Source organism: Cyrtonyx montezumae, unplaced genomic scaffold, assembly GCF_038088225.1.
Source record: "Cyrtonyx montezumae isolate F1298 unplaced genomic scaffold, pur_monq_1.0 scaffold_3, whole genome shotgun sequence".
NCBI classification, from domain to species: Eukaryota; Metazoa; Chordata; class Aves; order Galliformes; family Odontophoridae; genus Cyrtonyx; species Cyrtonyx montezumae.
The window spans coordinates 44190321-44212660 of NW_027072034.1; the positions used below are offsets into that span (position 1 = coordinate 44190321).

Genomic DNA, 22340 nt, shown 5'->3' on the forward strand with positions numbered 1-22340 from the left:
ACCTGTTTTGACTATCCTGGATAGACCACTGTGTAGATCTGGCCCTCTGTATCATTCACTTGTAAGCAGAAACTTGTTAGAAGAGATCATTACATGGCCATGTTACTTACATGTGTGTAATTTACTTCTCCATACACTGCACTGTTTACAATGGGATTCATCCAGCTGGGCCATGAGACTGCTAAAACTACATGTCATGTCTAAAACTTGCTTTTAACTTAGTTTTGCTGCCTACATTTCTGTAAAGGCAGTGAAAAGAAGCATCTGGATGGTAACTTTATTCTCCCTGAAGAACAGGCATAAAGCAGATGATGGTACATCTTTTTTCCATCAATTTCCTTCAGTCCTCAGATGTTCAGCTGATTTCTACAGATCCCTACATGCTTTACAGGAAACATATAAAACTACAAGTACAAAATTACTTTCTGACAAAATAATAAAAAAAATAGTGCAGCCTGTAGACATCATTTGTCATTATTACCCTGCAGGCTCTTTCCTCTAAAGTCATTCCTTGACTGGATTAGTAGCTGAACCCACTTTGGGTTGAGGACAGAGAAATAGTCATGCACTTCAGACAGAGACACTTGCAGGCTCTTAATTTGCTACAGAGACGTTTGTAAGGCTGGAGGGAGGAGATGGATACAGCTGAAGCTGGGAGCAGGCTAGTGGTCACCCCAGATCCCTGTATGGGTACTGGGAACTCATCTTACTTGCTGTGCTGCTTGTTTTTAGCTTCTAATCTCTGATGAAAACATTCTGGTGGTTTACAGAACAGACAAAAGCTCAATTTTCTTTGACAAGCCACATTCCTATAGATGACAAAGGCACTTTTATCTAAACCTTGTATCTGAGAAACCTACCTCTTCCACCTCTTTGCAATCAAATTCTAATAAAAATTTACATTACAACACCAAAATTATGAGTGAAAGTAAGCAACTCTCCTCATGCCTGTTCAATACCTCTTTCAATTGCTTCAAAGACATGAAAAGATTGAATTATATCTTTATTTTAATATTTTGAAACAGAATGTTAATCACAAAACAGTTTTCATTTTCTTTTCATTCTTTGAAAGCAAGGCACACTTTGCTACAGAAGAATTACTAGGATAATAAATTACATGTGGGAGAAGTTACAGAGTATTTTTGTTCTTCCATTTAGATTTTACCACTTCATTCTAAACTCGTACTCTACAAAAATAGTTCCAAAACATGTTCTTATTTGACCAGACATTTGGAAAAATATGTGCTGTTTTGTTTTTTTTTTTTTCTATTTTTAACTAATATGAATCTTGAGACTGTCTACAGAAAACTTTTAACTTTACTTTCTAAGGAAAGCAAAGGTACATAAAGAAATGTGAGAGGAGTATTGGACAGCAGAGGGTCATGCTGCCACCCAGAGGGACCTGGACAGGCTAAAGAAATCAAAGAGCCATAGAATCATTAAGGTTGGAAAAGACCTCTAACACTATGAAGCCCAACCATCAGAATGCTGGCAGGAATCTCATGAAGCTCATCAAAGGAAGAGGAACAACCTTAGGAGGGAAGACAGCTTTGTAGAGACAGATGTGGGGATCCTAGTGGACACTAGGTTGAATGTGAGCCTTGCGTATAATCAATTGCATGGTCTGACTAAGCACAACCCAAGCAGTGTGCTGCACATGACCCTGCTCTGTGCAAGGGGAGTTGGGCTGAACAGTTTCCAGTAGGGCCTTCCTACATAAACCATTTTCTAATTCTGTAAGGGGCAGAGTACCATGCTGTTATCTACAACAAAACATCAAACATGAAGTCACATACAACTGGATTTGCATTAGTGTAAAAACTGAGGTGATCAGTCTTGTCTTCACAGGTGGTACGAATAACTTGTTGACCAGAAGGAAAAAATACACGTGCCAAGCTGAAGTGATTAAGGGCAGCATGCCTTAAAGCAGATTATTGCAATGTTTCTCTTCATATGGCAATGTCAGATGGCCAGAAGCCATTGTAACACTACCAGCAAGCCATTGCCTTCCTCTGCACTTCCTAATGGCCTTTGCCATCACTCTTGCACATGGAAAAGGACCAAAAGACCATCATTCTGCCCCTTTCATTTAGATCTAATTGTCTGTTTCAGCTGGGCTGAAATTATTTTCTTCAGAGTAGCTGGTATGATACTATGTTTTGGTTCTAGGAGAAAAACAACGTTGATTAAACTCTGATGTTTATAGATGCCACTAAGCAGTGTTGTACAGAGCCAATGCCACTCTCAGTGAAGAGCCCAAGAAGCTGTGAGGGAACAGAATTAGGACAGCTTATTTAAACTGGCTAAAGGGGTTTCCATACAGTATGGCATCATAAGGATGGAGTTTTGAAGGGGTTGGGAGCTCATCTTGATCTCATTCACTGGTTGGGGACTAGCTGCACATCAGCTGGGAGGTAGTGAACAATTAGTTGTGTGTCACTTGCTATATACATGCATAAATATTTTTGTTCATATACTGTTATAACTATTACCCTTTTTTCTATCTTAGTAAACAATTTTATCTCAGTCCATGAGTTCTACTTTGTATTTTCTTTTTTTACCAGTACTCTCTCCTATCCCACTGGGAAGTGTGGGAGTGAGCAAATGTGTGCCACCTGCCAGGTTAAACCACAACAGTGACAACATAAAGCATAAAGGACAAACAAACAAAGCACAAGACACTGCACTCTAGGATCAGAACTACGCAGTGAAGAAATGAGTTTTCGAGGAACAAGGGCACACTGAAGCATTTTCATACTGCCTACACTGACTTGGTTGTTCCTACTGTTCTTCCCCAAAACTGTAAAGCCCACCCCATAAAAAGCTACACGAGCAGGACCCTTTATCAGGAAGACTGGACCCCTAAAAAGGATGGGTTGTTTCAAAGAAATGCTTGTAGTCATTATTATTGTTAGGATCTCCAATCTGACATTAACTAGCCCACAGATGGGCATCTACAGTGGATTTGAACTGTTCATGCAAGTTGTAGTTGTACAGACAAGCCCTGTGCAATGAAACATTGATGATATTCTTCCAATTACAACACATAAGCATAATGTTTATTTTCATTCTGAGTGGAGAACAGTGTCACAAACATGATTTATAGCGTATCATATGAAGGAATGATTGCAATGAAATGAAGCATTACAAGAAATATATCTTGCTAATTAGAAATGACAAGATGGAACGTTTACTGCATACATGCAATTCACTGAATTTATTTATAAATTTCAGAGAATCTTGATTCTTAAAGTATAAGGAAGCTGAGAAAAGAGTTATATTAGAACTAGTCTACTGATGTATGATAAAGTTCCACAGCACACAAATCACATGAATGTATTTACCAGCTGCTCCAGTGCTCTGAAGGCTTTACCTGTGCTCCCAGCTCCTCTTCTGAAGTGATAGATGGGACTCCATGATTACAGGGATTTGACATTGTTTCGGTTTCATTTCACAATGTTAGGTCTTACTGTTTTCTCTAATCTTCTCAAATTGCTTTAGCTTTGCAGACTGTGGTCAAGTTTCTCTAAATAAGACATCTCTGACTGAAGACCTGTCCATCTCACCCACCAAAGAAAAAAAATGCTGACAGCTGATGTTGGAAGTCGGCCACCGAATTTTAAAACCCAGGACTATAAAAGCACAGTAATCCCACAAAACATTTCCCAATGTAAAAAAGATTCACAGCAAAAGACTAGAAGACAAAATACTGAGTGACAGAAATGGAAAACACACAGTATGAAGGGCATCCTAATTATCCTGTGCTCCTTCAAGAGGAGAGACTATGTTAGAGAAAGCATGGATGGGAAAAAACAAATGACAGAATTGTCATTATGGGATGAACTAATATGGCAGAAGCTCGCATCTGATTTGAAGATAAATTAGGTAAACCACCACTTCGTAACTATTTTATCTGTTGTTTTTCTATGTTGAAATGTTACATGGAAAAATGCCACTCAAATGTTAATCAGCTTTAGCAGACCGAGAAAGCGCAACCATTCACTGCCGGTGGACATTTAAGCAGCTCAAATGTAAATATTCTCAGTAAAGCATGGCATGTTGAGAATTTATCTGGAATGTAAACGTGCTACATGTGAAGGCAGAGTACAACACTTTGGCTGACTTCAGCCGCTGGTTGCAACATAATGGAGAGATGGAGCAACAATGTAGAAATTCTGGGATACAGCTTTCCCCAGTTCACAGAAGAAGGCGGAAGATTCTTAAATAGCAAGCACTCCTGTCTGTGAAAATTGTCCTAGCTGTAAATAGCCTGGCTTCAGTTTACTTACATGATCAAGAAATCATCACAAATCACAAGTCTCTATTTACTGGATATTCTACCTTGAAGAACAGGGGATACAGAATAATGCAACAAATTCTAGCTACGCTGAAAGTATATACAAACCTAAAATCTTTACGCTAAAAATAAAAACGCACGCTCTAAGAAGAGAATACTACATTCCACTTCAGCAAACAACTGATGTGTGGCTTTCATGCCTGCTGTGAAACTTACAATTCATCTTTGTTTTATTCATTCTTCTCTTTTCCTCATATTTTTTATTCTTTCTACTTTTCCTGCCTTCTTTTATTTTTTTTCCCTTCGCTTCTTCCTTTTCTAAGGCAGCAAAAAGAGCAGAATAAATAAACTAAGACTTAAAGTTATACACCACAGGTTTTGCTGCAATGGTTAATGCAAATAAACATATTTCACTAAGACTATAATAAATGAGGAAACCAGGAGAAAATGCCACAGTGTTTTTTCCTACAACAACACATAAAGGAAAGCATTGCCAGGAAACCTGCAGATGTCTTGTGCAGACCCAGCTATTTCTATAAGCTCATAATGCTTGCTTTGAGGTTTTCAAAGAACTGAAAATTAAATCTGAGTGAAGCAGCTGCTGAACTGCCTGGTTGGCTGCAAGTAACTGCTGAGGCCAGAAGGAATACCTTCTACTGGCTGAGCACCTCTTAGCCTCAAATACTGTTAGCTGCTAGCAATGTCTAGGCTACAACACTTCCCTACCTGCTTTTACTTACCTCAGTTGAGCCCCAACATCAAAACATCAAAGCTACAAGATGATGCTGTTGCTCACCATTTCCAAAAAGAGTTGCAGTTTGAGCAGAGCTTCAGCGAAGCTATTTACATGACAGAGAGCTGGCAGCTAAATACTACATGTGGGCATCTAAAATAAACAGCCAATTAAATCAAATGTGATCAAATGAAGCCTCGGTACAGCCCCCTTTAAGCATTTATAAATTACAAGTCAGGCCTTCATAAATCATATTGCTTTGTAAATATATATGTATATTTAAAGATTGTCTACTATATCCATTCCCCCTCCCAGCAAAGACACCTCCTAAATTCAGTATGTGAGCAAACACTTCGAACTTCAAGAGTTACTATGGAAAGGAGACAGTAAACAACATCTTTTTTCTATATGAAGGAAGATCTATCCATCCATTGTACCAAAGTTCCCTGCACCAGGCATGTGGATGTTTTAGCCACCACCTCCTATCTAGTCTTTTCTGTATTGCCTGTCCCTTGGGTCTTCTCTATGTCTCTTCCTAGGCCATCCCCTCTGTTTCCTCTTTTTATCTATACATTCACATTACACCCATCCAGGCCTATCACAACTTCAGAAAACAGACTTCTTCTTAAAAAAAAAAATGAACAAACAAGTCTCAGATGTCTATAAGAGAGAAAATAAGATGGCAGCCATTTTGCTCCCTTCTAACTCTACTGACAGAGATGGAAAGCTGAATGAGGAAATAAAATCCCAGGAGATGGAAGGCAGGAATAAAGAGATGAAATTGAAGGGATGAATCTATGTATCACAACACAAAATTCACAGCCAAACATCACGAAGAATATTGATATGCTCACTTATGCTGTGAGTGAATTTATTCACAGAAATTGTGCAGAAAATGTTTTATATCTATGGAGATGAAGGAGAGAAAAAAATAAAATAAAATAAAATAAAATAAAATAAAATAAAATAAAATAAAATAAAATAAAATAAAATAAAATAAAATAAAATAAAATAAAATAAAATAAAAGAGGGGGTGTTCAAAATGTTAAAAAGCCTTTTTTTTTTTTTTTTTTCCTGCAGGATTTCTGCACAAATTAGCACCACTTTGACAAAAACATCTGCATTTCTTTGCAGCCATGGATCCCTTTACATGCTACAGTGAGACAGTATTTTATAAAGCTATGACTTCCTTTCAAGATTTGCATAAAGAGATTGCTGAAAATCAAATTTTAAGGACAGCTAATCAATCTCCGGAATTATACCCACATTAATATCCTAACTCAACTCATGTATGAAGTTAAATGCTCTCCATTTTTCATCAAAGAGCTTCAAACCACATTACTTCTAACATTTATCCTAGATATATAACAAGCTACTTCAACGTATAACTCAATTACAGGAGATCTGCTAACATTTATATCTTTCTAAAGTTAGATTTTTGCGGTTTATGATGTTTGTACTAAGCAATGTGTCAAGTGAAGTGCAGTTTCTGGAATACATTTGTTATTTTACTCAGAATCTGGTGATTTCCATCTAACCCTCCTGCTATTTTCCATATACTCCAGCCCTTCACCCTTAACTTCTGGAATTACACATTAAGACCTAAAATTATTTCAAAACAAAAATGTATGATTATCATTTTCCAGTTAACACTTTGAACAACAACAATTTCCAGTAGGAATTATAATCTGAAATTGCATCTTTATTCAGTGTTACCCTAGTAATCCAACTGCAGCATTTCTTCACTGTATTCCACATCTTCATTCAGACAACTTTACATGCCTTGTCTACTCCCCTCTATAAAAAAAAGCTTGCCTTCCCTTAAATTTTCTGTCAATTTAAGTTAATATATTCTTCTTCTGACATTTGGATGGCTTAATCAACAGTACCTAACTAAAGGCTATGTCTTGTTATTTCCACTCAGACATGAGTTGTTCTTTTAAAAAGAATAGAGCAAATACTGTCATGTTTAGTTTTATGCCACTGGAACTTCTCAGGTTAAAAAAAGTCAGCAGTGCTACATTACTACAAAACTGATGTTGAATCAAGCCATTGAACTGAGACCTATAAGAGAAAAGTTTTACAGATAAATACATGCTGAGTACTTTCATACAGGTTATGTTTCACCCTTTCATTCCATTATATTATGAAAAGGCCCAAAACATTACAAGCTACCTTAGACTTTTATAAAACCTTCACACAGCCTTTTCTTTAAAAGACCTAACTTGTATTTTGTTAAACCTACCTATCCATCTACAGATACAGTGCATAAATTCAAAAGAAAGCAAGTGTCAGATGTCTCAGCTATGGGAAGACCTTGCATCAATTCTTTCAGGTGAGTTTCAAAGAGCTGTCACTGACAGGAAGACCCCTCATCTGAGCATGAAAGCTACCAGAAGTACAGAAAAAAGAGAAGTATAATGCCTCTGTACAGATGACTCTGAATCTCTTGCTGAAATAAAAAACTGCTGAGATAAAACACAGGTGAAGACAACTAACAGTGTGAAGCAAGTACTACCTGTGATTCAGCGGAGACCCTCAAAACTTAGGTTTTTTTTTGATGAAGAAGACATCAAACACCCATTGCTCCTCCGTGATTATCTCCATAGAAGCATTTCTACTGGCTGTACTCGGGCCATCTAAAATGCAGTGTACAAGTAGAAAAATTCACAGATGTTATTAGTGAAGTGTATGTAAGGCATCTTCCATTTCTAAGGAATGTGCCACGTAAAGTTCATCACATAGAGCTAATTCTTCTTCTAGAAAGAGTACTTGCTTTTAATTTTAGCACTAACTTCAGTGAATGGGAGTTCAATATCAAAAGAGAGCTTATCATACAGAAATAACTGAAGAAGGTTTTGCATACTAATTTGTTTCATAATAGCCAAGTCTGACACAAATATGATAGCAGTGTCTCCAGCAACTCAGATACAGAGCAGTGTCCCTACAACAACATTCATAGATTTAACTGGATCACCATTTGTGTTGTAAGAGATTGTGCCAAAATAAAAAGAGAGAGAAGGGAGAACAAAAATCACTTTAATAGTAACTAAAAAATGAAGACTGCTTGTGCCAATGGAACATATTTATTTGGGGCTATGTTAAGAAAAGAAAAAAAAAACAAAAGCCCTAAGTCTTTTAACATAATTTGAAACCAGACTCTCCCCTCAGGAATAGAAAGAAAAAAAGCTGTTTATTGTCTTGAGACCAGGGATGAAGACACACCGCAATATTACTGGCTAAAGGTCACTGCCCCCATACCAATCCTCCCACAGATGCACAGTGTTACTCCAAAGCAGCACAGGACTCAGGGTACAAAGGAAATGAGAGTGCTTTGTTAGAATTATTTTTATGTAGGGGAATCCAGCAAATGCATCTAACAATTATACTCCTTTGACATTATTTTCCTTATAGAAAGCCCAGTTGGAGGTGGAGACAAAAAATAGGAGCCAGCAGGATTAGAGAGACTTTTCTGATAATAGCCAATAAGCAAAAGCTGGAAGCATTTCTACCACCTGAAGATGGAAAAGCAGGAGGCAATCATGAAGCTCAACTAGAATGATATACTAGAATAAAAGTAATACTTTATTTACTAATTTGCAATACTTTAACAAAATTGTTGATTCAAAATAATCAAAACTTTGGCTGAGAAGAATAATTTAAGTCAGCAAACAAACACAAGCAATGAAGCTGGCCAGTATCTGGCAGGTGTGGTTTTCTATAAGCCTGTCACCTCCATTCCCAGCTTGCCTGTTCCTTTGATCCTTATGCTTCCTTTAAATAAACTGAAAGAAGGAGGTAGGTAGGCAGCAACTGGCTACAGAGGTCTATTTCAGTTCCCTCCAAAAGTGTTTTATTCTGTCTCAATCTTTGGTGGGTGTAGTTGACTTATTTGTTTTCTTTACTGGCAATTCTGGCATCTGAAGATCTGATCTCATTCCCATCTCCTCCCTTCTCAGCTTCTTACTATTGACCCTGCATCCCAATTCCTTGCCTGCATCATGAAAATGTGCTTTCTTCTTAGCACATATCAATGAGTTTATAGCACAGACCACAAACAATTATGTTAGCACAACTGAGAGAGTTGCAGGAATAGGAAGGAGCAGCCAGGAGAATGGAAAGGGCAAGAACTTTTTGTCTCCAAAGAAAACACACTACAGAACAGCCTCCCAAGAGCTCAGCCAGCTTCAGCCAGGCTTCTGTCTCTCCAGAAATACACCCAAAGCCTTGGCCCAGCACATCTGCTCCCTCTCCTCATCAGCTGCATTTGCCACATTAATGAGAATTTCACAATATTAGGCATTTTGTGGTAGCCTTTCTGCTATGGAATCAAGAGAATTTCAACTTTCCTATGTCTATTCCTATATAATATGAACGCAACTCAAAAACAGAGGTGCTTTTCTCTATAAACATACACAAATGACCACAATTAAGCAGAAGATTACAAAATTCAGAGAGAAGTCACTGGCTTTATCCATGCCTAACAGAATACACAATCAAAATGAGGGAGGGAGGGAGGAAGGAAGGAAGGAAGGAAGGAAAGAAGGAAGGAAGGAAAAGTTCTAAAAAATGCAAAGATTAGGTTTTTGTAGAAATATAATTACCATACACACATTTCTCAAAATAATATATTATTATTTTCCTGAAGATTGATATTATATTTGTTTGCTCTCTCCATTTACTTCTTCCAATCAGTATAATGAGAGGTTTAGTTGAACATGTATTTAGTAGAGCATTTAGAATCCTGAAGTAGAACACTTTTCCTTCATCCTTGAATAAAACCAGGACCTTTCTAATTCTTCCTCAGACAACATAAAACTTTGTTGTCAAGGTTTACATGCAATGGGGCACATACCACCAGAAGTATATAGAACCACTATGATATGGCACAGAGTACCAGTTTCCATTGGCCTTTGAAGTACCTAAATCCAAGTCTGAAGGCATCTTCTCCAGCGCACAGCCACCAAGGATCTTCAAGAGCACCCAAGCCTGCTCTGCTCAAGGTACAGGTATTTCTTTTATAACCTTCTCTGGTTCCCCACACAGACATGAGCTCAGATGAGGAACCAGGGCTGAAAAGATGTGAGACCTCCACATGAGATGGAGAAGTTTGGGGATGGCAAGGACTGGACCTCTTTTTGCTTGGCATGAGTCAAGCAGTAGGAAAATAAGGTGATAACAACTTTGGGGCCCTGGATGCAAGTGAGATGATACAAGAGGTACAGCAGAACACAGAATAAAGAATAATTGATGGTAACAACAATAGCAATGAATTTTGAGAACATCTGCTATTCTTTCCCATGTTCTTGCACCAGCACTGCTGATAAAGCAGTTTCATGAAACATGGTGAATTACTATAAAAGATTGCTTTCACCAGCTGCACGCTGCCTGTTGCCTTGATGTGCCAGTTTTTTATGTGTGTTGCTGTTCAGGTTTCTCCACAAGCCACTGTAACTTTTGCAATGCACATAAACTACCTGGAAAAAAAAAAAGAAAATAGTTCTGCTGTATTTTTAGTGGGTCAGAGCAGTTTGGCAGGAGGTTCAGTGAGCACCAGAGCTGACACAAAGGAGAAAGCAAATTACAAGCCTGAAAGGTGTCAGAGAGAAGAAGTGAAGCCATGGATCAACTGCCTCAGTCAAGGAGAAAGCATTTTGAGTGACTGATTAATTTCTCCTCTACCTCAGCTTTCTTCTTGTAAAGAGACTCATGCAGTAAATGGCATGTCATTGCAAGTGGTGCTGTTCTTCCTAATGATCATGAACTTCATCAATTTTTTTCAGCCTGACTTCTGTTTTCCTTGATTTTGAGTTGTCCTGTGGTTAATCAGAAGACAATTAAGTGTCAATTGGAGGAGAAACACAAAAGCGTGTTTATCGGTTTCCCCTCAGCAATATGCTCACTCTCCATGACTAGCAGCAAGCTCCTCCAGTGTGGAAGGATCTAGTTGATATTGCATAGCCACTCACTCCAGAGGCATTTCAGACTCAGCACAGCTGACTGCAGTTCTTCCAAGACAGAGTTACTTCATTGCTGTGGAAACACGTGAAAGGTTTGTGTGAAGCACTGCTCCATATTAGAAATCATAAGATTAAAGACAGGTTATGTGCAGGAGAAGAATCCAGCTCTTGGTCTTGATTAAATGGAAAGCCCGATACAGTAAGAAAAATCTCAATTGAAAAAAAAAATCCTGAGAAGCTTTTCAATCTCTACAAAGTAATATCAGAATCCCTGGTAGCTATGACTAAGGCTATTCCCTTTCTGCAAAGTTGTTGTATATGTTTCCAGGAGGCATAGGCATCAGAAGTTGTTGAGATCCATCCAAAATAAAGACTTATCATTCCATAGACTCTTGTTTTCATCTCCTAAGTGAAAAAAAAAATCCTTTGAAGTGGAATCTGTAAACTTTAGAAAGAAGTATCAAAGAGATAGTATTTTTGTTCTGTAAGAATTGTTATTTTAAAAACTTATCCATATGTTATCCTTGTGAAAAGATTGCTTAAGTCTAATATAGTTTCCACTAGTTAAGAACAAACCCAAGCAACTCTTGCAATATTTTTTTCTTGCTATTGTCTCTGAATCTTAACATTCAACATTTAGCCTTTCTTCAGCCTTTCCCATAAAGCAGACATATCTGAATAACAAAAACTCTCTTGGACAGAAAGAATGCAAGGCCTGATGGGTTTGCCCATTGTTCATCTGCCCAGAACTCCACAATTCTATGTCCTCAAGTTTCAGATTTGGCATAGAATATGTCTTAAAGGTTCTTATTATCTTAAGCACTAACTCTGTGTACTTAAGATTTTGATTGGAACATCCGCAATGCAGAACATGCCAGGATTCCCTTCAGAGGATGATTTTACGAATGCAAACAAAATTATGGTTTGAGAAAAACATTAGGTGACTTAATCTCAATTCACGAACACATTTTAATTCAAGTAAGCCAGCTAAAGGGATGATAAACTTTCTCTTAAACCCTGTCAGCAATGTGTGGTGTTCTGTAGTTTAAATTCACATGAGGTTCAACAGATTTCCTTGTCTTATATCGGCTTTAAATGGGTTTATACTTAATAAGCCTCATGTGAAGTTTGAGCCTTATGGCAGAACTGCCACAGAATGAAACTCCATATATTATGCAAACATATAGTGAGGAGCTGGTTGTGAGGCAAACTAATGAAACCACCAACGCCAACAAATGGCTACAAATAAACAAGAAGGAAAACTTAAATGTCATTTGTTTAAAACATTTATAACACTCTGCTTGATATTTGGCAGTGTTTTAGAGAAAGGACACTGTGATGTAGTCCAGAGACAGGAAACAAGAATGATAAAATTTGATGGTTGACATGCACAGAAAGTCTGGAAAAACATGAATACCATGAAATGAAATCAAAGGTTTTAAACTTTTTGAAAGGTGTTTCACGAGCAGAATCACTCCAATGGGAAGACAGCCCTTTTTACAGAACAATAGCAGAGATGTTCTTGAACTTACTGTGGTTTTAGGAGGAAAAGTTCTGTTAACCTGCCTTTGTAGTCATACATTGCGTAGCACTTAGGAAATCCCAACCCTAGCCTGAGCTTCTTGGGCATTTTTACCAAGATGAAGTCAGCATTCAATTATTTATTGTATGTAATCATACCGAAAAAATATTACAGTTACTATTCAGATAATACGAATATTCTGACCTTTCTAAGCTCAGGTGTAGAAGTTCAGCTGAGTAAACAGAAAAAAAAAATCAAAGCTCTTTTAACTAATTTGTTGTGTCACATGTTTTAAAGATCAACAGCCATAGGTAAGTGAAAGGACCAATCACAATTTTAATTCTTCTAGAAAGAGCATCTGCTGCCCACACACGCTCCCATAATCACATGAGAGTGGGAAGACCATAGGAAGAACTTATGTGTTTACAGTCACTGTGTTTCCTGTGCTTTGCATCACATTTCTAAGGATGTACGCTATTTCTCCTCCTCCTTTTCTGTCCTCACTCTGGAATATATTCAATGGCACTATTTTAATATGAAATGGAATTATATTGAAAAGAACCATATGCTATTCTGCATGACTCTTTGCTGTGACTGGGTTCTGGTGTCAGAATATTTGATTATCAGACTGAGACAAACGTACTTCCCAAAATTCCAACACTCTTGGGGCAAAGAGCTCCATAGCTCATCATCTGCTTGCAGCTGACCTGACAGACTCTACCCGCCTGATGAAGCTCTACTGAAATGCTCTGTCCGTCTCCTTTTGGCCTTACTTTCTGGCTGCTGTACCACATCTGAGGCTCTACATTTCCACTAACACATTTAGCCATCTCTGTTTCGAAACCTCACCTTGTCTGCTAACTTCAGGAAATGCTCAACATTGAGAAGAAAAAGAGCAGTTCTTTTTATTCAGAATGGAAGCATGAGTGAAATATAAGGAAAAAAAATAAGATGATTGAGTGCATCCTTTCACTACGTAATGGAGTATGGCACAGAGATCTAATATGGTACTAACCTGCAACAAATGAGCTCCAGAATAAGCAGCAATGTAATTACTCCAGCATCACACCATTTGTGAGTTGTTTAGTCTTGTTGAGAAGTACCACATTAATGCTATTACAGTGCTGCCAAGACTTAAGATCCCTAGTTTTATGGATTAATTGAAATACAAACTCATTTGTATAAAAGTTTGAGTTAAAGGTTTTGTGTCCTTGAAGCAAGGGTGGAGACCCATTACATCCATCCTTTTCAACCAGTTCCAGTAGCCATAAACATGCTGATCACTGGCCACAGGGAAAGAGACTGAACCTGTGATGGTGATTAAGGAATTCTTTGGGGAGGTTTTGGTTTCACCTCTTAATCCAGTAAATATTGCAGAGGAGCAGTTTCAAAGACCAGAGCAAACCACACCAACTCCCCTGAAGCCTACACCAAAACAAATTCCACAGGAAACAAAGGGCTGTGGTTCAAATTCCTCTCCCAAATCTGGCAAAGACACTACTTGAAGAAAGGTGTTCATTCTCCTCCTTCCCTTCTGAATGGATCTTTGACCACTCTGCTATAAAGGGAAGGTTTCTGACAATAGCACTGAGTCCTGCAAATATTGTTTTGAGCTTATTTTAAAGAATTTTCATTGAATTCAAACCACAATGACCATTAGTCAATCAAACACTCATTTCTGATAACTCAGTTTGTCCCTCTTGGATATCCACACAAATATATTGCTAATTCACCACACTAAGCACCTTCAAGCTATTCAGTTTGATCAGCACCTTTGGCCTTAATTAGCAAAGAAATGACATTCAGTGCTAAGAAGTTTAACATTAAAAAGATTTTAGGCTGGATACTAAGAAAATTCTCTTCTTGGAAAGAGTGGTGAGGCAGTGTCACAGGCTGCTCAGGGAGGCAGTGCTGTCACCATCCCTGGAGGTGTTCAAGAGCCATGTAGGTGTGGCACTGAGGAAATGGTCAGTGGGCATGGTGTGATGGGTTGGTATTTGGACTAGGCAACTTTAGTGATCTTTTCCAACTTTAATGATTCTATGATTCTATGACTCTGTAAGTAAGCTTTCATTCCAAGCACTCAACTAAAATTTCTAATCTGACAGTAATCATAAAGCTTTCGGGTGCAAACAGTAATCAGCTTATAAAAACTGTTTATTTTACATAGCCTCTACTTTCCTTTAGCTCCTCCTAAGATTTAAGGTAATGCATACATAAAAGCTGACTAGAGCTATGAAAATCTTTCAGGTGCACATTCATTTGTATCAGCACATATATTGTATTCAGATGCACCTGAGCACAGTATATTACAATTGCTCACTTTCTCATCTATGTTTACCAATGCAAATCCTACTTAACCAGAGGTCTTTTGCATCAACAAGAATAGTTAAGCTTGTATTTGTTTTAATATATTCATAGCTTGTACCACAGGACGGTATCACCAACAGCATAATACATCAACAATGAAATGAGATGGAACCTAATCATCTCTAAGAGCCATTTCTGTTCACATTAAGGAGTTCACAAACACAGTACAGCATGCTCCCTGCAGCTGTATTTCCCAAGGGCACAGACACTCACCAGAAATGCAGTGCAAGGCTAAACCTGTAAACAGCTGGGTCCCAAATGACTCTTCCTAGAGGCCATGTCCTGGTCCCATTGCTGACTGGCAATGTGTCTTCTGAAGGCCAAATTCCAACAAACTCACACATGTACATGAGGTCATGGGACTACCTACCTACGAGATACCTATAAGATTCGCCTTAGCAGGTCAGTGTCCCTCTCATCAGCAGGGCAGAGCCAGGGGACAACACCATTAATCTATGGGGCAGACTTTACACCAGGAAAGCATAAAAGAGTATATTATCAGTACCTTGCCTGAACACACAAATCAGATCACTAGCACAAAAAAAGAACACTTTAATTTACTCTTTCGAAGACTCCTGACTGAAGTCGTAGTGGTTCTAATTAAACCTCGTTTCCTAAATTGACAGGAATTTTAGTATTTAACCCAGGAAGAAGCACAACTCACGGCCGTGTACTGATTTGTTTCCACTGTTAAACGGTGCCATCTTCTGGTTCTCCGGAGAAAGGGCAGAACAATGAGAGTTCAAAAAGTACGGTGTACTTCAGACGTTGACAGGGACTTATAGAGATCATTCTGTCCACCGTTGTAGGGAAAAGGTTGTCCTAAGATTAGGCAACCTGAAGTCCTACATATTCTGACTAAATATTGATTATCTCCAGCTAAGAAGATTCCACTGAATCGTAGAATGGCTTAGGTTGGAGGGAATCTCAATGCCCCCCCAGCCCCAACCCCTGCCGTGGGCAGGGCTGCCCCCAGCAGCTCAGGCTGCCCAGGGCCCCATCCAACCTGGCCTTGAGTGCTTCCAGGGATGGAGTGTCACAGCTTCTCTGGGCAGCTGTGCCATGTTATGAACTATTTACTCTTGGTAAACCTGTCTTGGTTTGTCCCAGGCATGTTCTTGTCCTATACACAAGCTGATAGTTTTCATGAGGACATGTGACCATTTTTCCCTGGTTTGCTGACTGGTCTGCAGTTTCCTGTTTCTTTTTATAGATGGAGATAAAACTTGTCATTCTCCTGTCGTCTGAAACCTTCCTTTGACCTTTTGTAATTGATAGAGTGGCTTTGCAATGACATCAGCAAGCTCTCTTAGCACCCTCAAATATGTCCCAGAAATCCCACAGACTTCTCTCTGATGTGTACAGTCTCTACCTGACTTGATATTATTCTTGGGAGTGCATTTTTTCATTCTCTGTTTTTGGCACGTAACTAGTGCTGTTGGCTATGCAAATACATATGTCTGTCATAAATACTTTGTTTAAAATGTATAGAACAATGCCAAGATATTTGGTGTTTTACTTAAATCTTCAGCTACTGAAATCAAGCATGTATGTGAAAATAACTGCTTCTAATTGAAGATATTACTAGCATCTAAGCATGTGGTAAAAGACTTAGAGTGATCTGTCATTTGATACCTAACAGATATTTCCTGATTTCTTAGCAATATGAAACTATTGTCTATATGAAACTATTTTCTATGTTATTTTATACTTGATACATGTACCACAAATCTATATAATTTGTGTTATATAATTGATGTCCTGACAACATCAACCATGATGTGATTTTATGAGTATATCTTATCAAAAGCAAGTCAGCTGTTATGTTATAAACAAGCAACTAATAGTAAGAATAAAGGAAATGTACATATTCAGTTTCAGTGACTATGTTACAGGACTTGAGGCTGTAGCTTACTAATATCCCTTTTATAAACAACAAGTAGTTGTGACATGCTTCCCCCAAAGTAGTTTTGTTTATATATCCTATGAACACATGATTCTGAACCTCAGTCATTTCCAACTGTACAGCAAAAGGATTTGGTGAACAAGAAGGCTTCTGGTTGGAGCAGATAGGTTTGCTGTGTGTAATGAAATTAGACTGCCACTTAACATAATAACACAAATATTTCATGTCTCCTTTAGTTTGAGGAAAATTACTCAAGACCATACAGATCACTTTCACTGAAAAGTGAGGAATACATGCAGGATAATTTAGACCATCATTTTAAATTAATTTTTAAAATTAGAAGGCAGAAATGCTTGATACTTAGAACTAATTTCCATATGCACTTGAGTTATCACCTCTACTGATTTTCATTACACCAGGACCAGGAAACAGTTCCATTCTTTAGCCTAAATATAACTTGCTAAAATAAGTGCCAAGAGGATGCATCATAAATATCTGAATTTACATAATATCATGTCTTCATTGAATTCTTTACTGTTTTTATATTTACATTCTTATTAAACATAAATTGCTTGTCTCACTGCAATTTTCTTTACTGTTTATGTTAGAGTCACCTTAATCATAAATTGTCAACACCAAGGTAGTGTTTTTCAAGAGGTTTAATTAACTATAATGTCTTTCAAGTGTGGTGGATCAGAGAAAGGTCAGTTTACAAAAACATTCAAATTTAAGAACCTGATGATTCACTAGCAAGGCTGATGTAAATGGTAAGAGATGACTGTTTTTGCATGTCATACATACACATTGTAAGTTTGGTTTTAGTAGTTACCACCCTCTACATCTACTTTACTTGGAAGAGGAAATTTTATATTATTCAAATCCTTTGTTGTTTCAGAGCTTCAAATGAACAACTTACTCAGCTGAAGTAGCCATTATGAAGGAAAGGACTCACTCTGAACCTGCAGAAAGACTGTAAAATGTACAATATTTGTGCAAACTGAAGTGGTACTTTTCCACCTTTTTACGGAGTGAATCCCAGCAAAGCTTGCTGCCCCATGGTGGGTCTGAGGAGTGTGAGAGTGCTGACACCATGTTCCTTAGTGACTAACAGCTCCAGACAGCATGTGTTCCTGTTCACAGAACCACATGGACCTCATGGCTAAGGCTGGATCTGTCAGGTGCAGCCCCTGCCCCAGCAGGATGCCTGGATCAGAGTACCAGGCCCACATCCAGGCAGCTCTTGGAGATCTCCAGTGACACACAATCTCTGAGCAGACCGTGCCAGTGCTCCTTCCTTTTCTGACACATGGAGAGAGACAGAAGCCAGAGCCTGGGAAAAATACAGAATCACTTTACTATTAAGTTTTTAAGTAAGTTGTTTTACTTCATCCAGGGAAAAATGATACATTTCTACTTGGCTGGGAGTCAGAAAATCCACTTTGCCATCATTTCTGTGCCAGGAACCATACTTCAGTGAGCCTGTTTCCGCAACCAGCGAAGCCAACTTCTTCTCCAAACTTGTTCTGTCACTTTGTCCTTTCCCTCTTAATTATTCAGCTGCTTACTTTTCTCTGCTGAAGATAAAACATTGAAAGAACAGTAGCAGTGGCTGAGACAGAGTACTCTGAGCCTTGTGTACTGCATTAAAGCTTACCATTAGAAAATACTTTTCAATGACCACAATGTCCTAATTACCTCTCAGGAAAAGGAAACAGAAAAATGCATGCTAGAGCATATTACTCTGTCCTCCAGTATATCCTCACCCTTTTTGCTAATTTATTGCTGAATCCAGTTCTGACAATTTCTCAAAACAGCCTTCTGAGAAACATTGTGGTTTCTATGACTTTAAAATATTGAGATAACTTTTTTTTTACATTTGTGACTATGTTGTAGAAAGCAAAGTAAATGCAAGAGCACAAGACATATAGGGAGCACCTGAGGGAACTGGGATTGTTCAGTCTGGAGGAGAGGAGGCTTCGGGGAGATTTTACAGCTCTCTACAGCTTCTGAAAGGAGGTTGTGGTGAGGTAGGTATTGGTCTCTTCTCCCAGGTAAGAGCAATAGAGTGAAAAGGTATGGCCTCAAGTTGCACCAGGGGAGTTTCAGATTGGACATAAGACAAAATTTCTTCTTGGAAAGAGTGGTGAGGCAGTGGCACAGGCTGCCCAGGGAGGTGATAGAGTCAGTCATTGGAGGTGTTCAATAAACATGTAGATGTGGTACTGAGGGATGTGGTTACTGGGCACGGTAGGGATGGGCTGATGGTTGTACTAGATGATCTTAGTGGTCTTTTCCAACTTTAATGATTCTATGATTATATGCACAAGCACAACTCCTTTTAACACAAAGCAGCAAATTTAGAGCATGAAAATATAATCAAAGATCCACAAATCCTTCACACCTCTTCAACCCATACAGAAAAATCATCTATGTCTAATCTCATACAGATTTTTCGTTCATTAGATTTCACAGTTGAAAGAAATGAGTTCTATCCATCAAAAAAGGGAGGACACCACAGCTGACATTTATCTCAGCAGGCAGAGGCTTACACATAGCACTGACCACTCTGGTCACTTTCTTTCTCAAAGCATTCCCCTTTGGGATGACGGAGTGCTTAGTGCAAGCAAGTTGTAGCTCAGCACAAGAGTCTGCTCACAGAGGAGGGGCAGCCTGGGTAGGGAAAAGGAGGATCAACATGTTCATTATTCCATCAGTAACAGTAACATTATTCCTTCAGTAACAGTCATGTTTAAAAATATATTAAATGTTTTATTTGGCATAATTTCAGTTATTGTGATTTCTCTTCCACAAGTAGAAATAGAAGAGCATTGTGCAGTGGATCCAGACAGGAAGTCATTTAGCTGTCAAGACTTTCTTTTAGAGTTTAAAATTGTTTTCTATCTCAGATTGTAATGAGAAATCAGAATCTGGAAAAAAATATATACATTTTAAGTAAAGCCAAGGCACTCTGGTAAGGAAATGACTTGTAGATATTGGAATGTAAGCAGCTGTCTCCTCAAAAGTTGAATACTCAATATTCCAGGTTAAAGAAACCGAAGAATATAACCAAAAAATGTTTCAGGTTTTATAGGTGTTTTTCTTCACCTATACCTTTAATTTTTAATTGCATTCTTAGAACTACATCATCAGCTTGCTATAGGTCTGCAGACAAGAAGATGGAAGTCATATTTATTTTGCTGGAAATGGCCAAGGCCATTGAGTTCTTAAGTTTAACAGATTGTTACTTTCAGCTGATGACTATAAAAAACAATATTTTTTTAATAACAAGAAATCATAACTGTTGCTATTATAAATACTTGTGTTTATTGAACTATTAACAAACTTTTACAACTTTATAGTTTTTATTTTATATATATATGTGTATAGTTATATACACACTGTATTATATAGTACTATTTATTACTATTATTGTATTTTTAGCACTGTTTGCTTTCAAATAGATACAGCAAGATACAGTTAAAAGAATACTAATATTGCAGTGGAATTACGTGTTCTGATAAATCCTTTTGCCTCTACTCATTTCTTGGTATTCAGTCGTGGCACAGATTTCTCAAAACCAAAGGTAGTTTTCTTAGCATTTCTACAAATAGCAGTGGAAATATTTGGCCTTTTTTCTAAGCCACACCAAGTTACATCATATGGCTGTAGTCACCTCATACAGATTTGAGTGACATTCTTTGGGCTTCCAGTGGTCATAGTGTTTTAACCAGAGTGAATTAGACTTGTCTCACATAAACAATGTTATGAGTCCTGGGAGTTCAGGAAATGGTTCAGATTAATTCAAGCAGCAGCAGTTAAGAAATTTTATAAAGATCATACATCTAGAAAAATGATCTGTAAACAATGGTTTAAAATAAGTGAGCTAAAATTCCATCTAACTTATCCTTTTTTTCTTTTTTTTTTTCTTTTTTTTTTTTGGTGGGGGGGCGGGGCAGGAAGCTAAAGTATCTTTGTGAGCTCCATGAACTTCAGTGGGTTGGAGCTCAAGATTAGATGTTTCCCAGTATAAGGATGAGATGGCATGGAGTTAAAGAAGCAGTTCTTACTGTGGAAATGACAAAGTTTTTATGCCTTCCATCCAACCTAATATTTTAATTGCAAAGACAGCTTCCCTAAGCTACACCAAACTAGCATGTAGCTTTACACTACTTACTTCTATAATCAGGGCAGATATCTCCCTTATAACATCACAAAAATTCCCAAAGTTAGAGTGAGTTCTCCTCCTTTTCTCCACCACTTTTTGATTTACCCCAACCTTATAGCTCCTTCTGATGTCATACATCAGGTTGACTTTACGCTGACCCACCAGGATCACTAGTATGTGTTGCCTGTCCAAATGGGAGCTGATAGAAAGTGCTTGTAGGCATTCTGTCCACAGGGAGAGCAGCCAAGAGTGTGGAGCTGTGCCTCATAAAGCCCCCCTTTTTCTCTTCAGAATGTTCCTGGTAGATACTTACTGGTTTCTGGGCTCAGTTAGGTTTCAGTGGATAAATCATGTGGGTGTGATGAACATATGCAAATATTCTCTTTCTGCTGTGTTCTTTGTGGTGAACAACAGCGCAATGAAGTGTGTAGCTTAGTAGAACACTTTCTTTCGAGCTCCAGAACATACAGGGCAAAGGATATTTGGCCTTTATACTTGGGTAAGTTAATCGGAAACCATATTAAGCTTGTAGAAATATTGTAGATTTCATCCTTCCTAGTATTGTATGATTATCAAGGTTAAGAAAAAATACATCCATGCATGTATATATATATATATGTATATATATATACTTACATTTGGTGCCAGAAGATTTTTACTTACCGATCTTTTCTATGTGTCACCATTCCATAAATGTGCATTTGTTACAGCTGAAAGAAAGAAATGGGAAATTTCCAGTTCAGGGAACAAACTTGTCAGCACTAGGTCTGTTTTGCTTTTCTGCAAATAGAAGGGTTTTCTTTGTTGTTGTTGATCTCTGCTGCTGTAATGACTTCCGTAATATGCTGCAGATGTAATACATTTGTGCATAAAGTAGACTGTGCTCTTTGCCAGAAGGCGTGCATGGCTTTAGGAGAGATACTCAGACAGTGAAGTAACAGAAGTGCCTTATTTAGAAGTACAGTATATATCTATCTTCATTTTCCTGTAACATGATTGTTTCCCCTGAAGAATAAGTTCATCAACCTCATTTGTTTATGCAGTGTTAAACACACGCTTTGTAACCATGTATTACTATAAAATTTCAAAACACATACAGAAGACAATGACTCAATATATTCTTTATTGTGGTTTCTACAGTTGCTGTTGTCATGTTTATTAATAGTGATAATAAAAGTTACCATTATATTCTTTTAGGGAAATAAAATGGAGAAAAAGACAATTCTAGAAGAACTGCTTTTAAAGAAGTCACAGCAGAAGAGAAAAATGTCACCAGCTAATTACAAGAAAAGGTTGTTTGTTCTGACAAAAACAAGCCTTTCTTATTATGAATATGGCAAAGAGGTAAAAACTCACTTTCTTAATAAACTGTTTAAAGATGTTCCAA

General features: G+C 37.9%; 3 protein-coding genes across 5 annotated transcripts in view; 1 reads left to right on the forward strand and 2 right to left on the reverse strand.

Moving 5' to 3' along the window:
• CLTRN (collectrin, amino acid transport regulator) overlaps positions 1 to 22340 on the reverse strand; it is a 422295-nt gene that overhangs the window by 321823 nt on the left and 78132 nt on the right. The window lies entirely within an intron of this gene.
• The window catches only part of ACE2 (angiotensin converting enzyme 2), a 361754-nt gene that overhangs the window by 290742 nt on the left and 48672 nt on the right, over positions 1 to 22340 (reverse strand). The gene's annotated exons all lie outside the window — the stretch shown is intronic.
• The window catches only part of BMX (BMX non-receptor tyrosine kinase), a 30268-nt gene continuing 26669 nt past the window's right edge, over positions 18742 to 22340 (forward strand). For 2 of the 3 annotated variants that reach the window (XM_065741339.1, XM_065741341.1), the window contains exons 1-2: positions 21384 to 21452; positions 22151 to 22297. In XM_065741339.1, the coding sequence (XP_065597411.1) occupies positions 22160 to 22297 (138 nt within the window). In that variant the 5' untranslated portion in view covers positions 21384 to 21452; positions 22151 to 22159. Of the gene's footprint in view, positions 18840 to 21383; positions 21453 to 22150; positions 22298 to 22340 lie in introns of those variants that run through there. The other variant, XM_065741340.1, reaches the window with a different exon arrangement.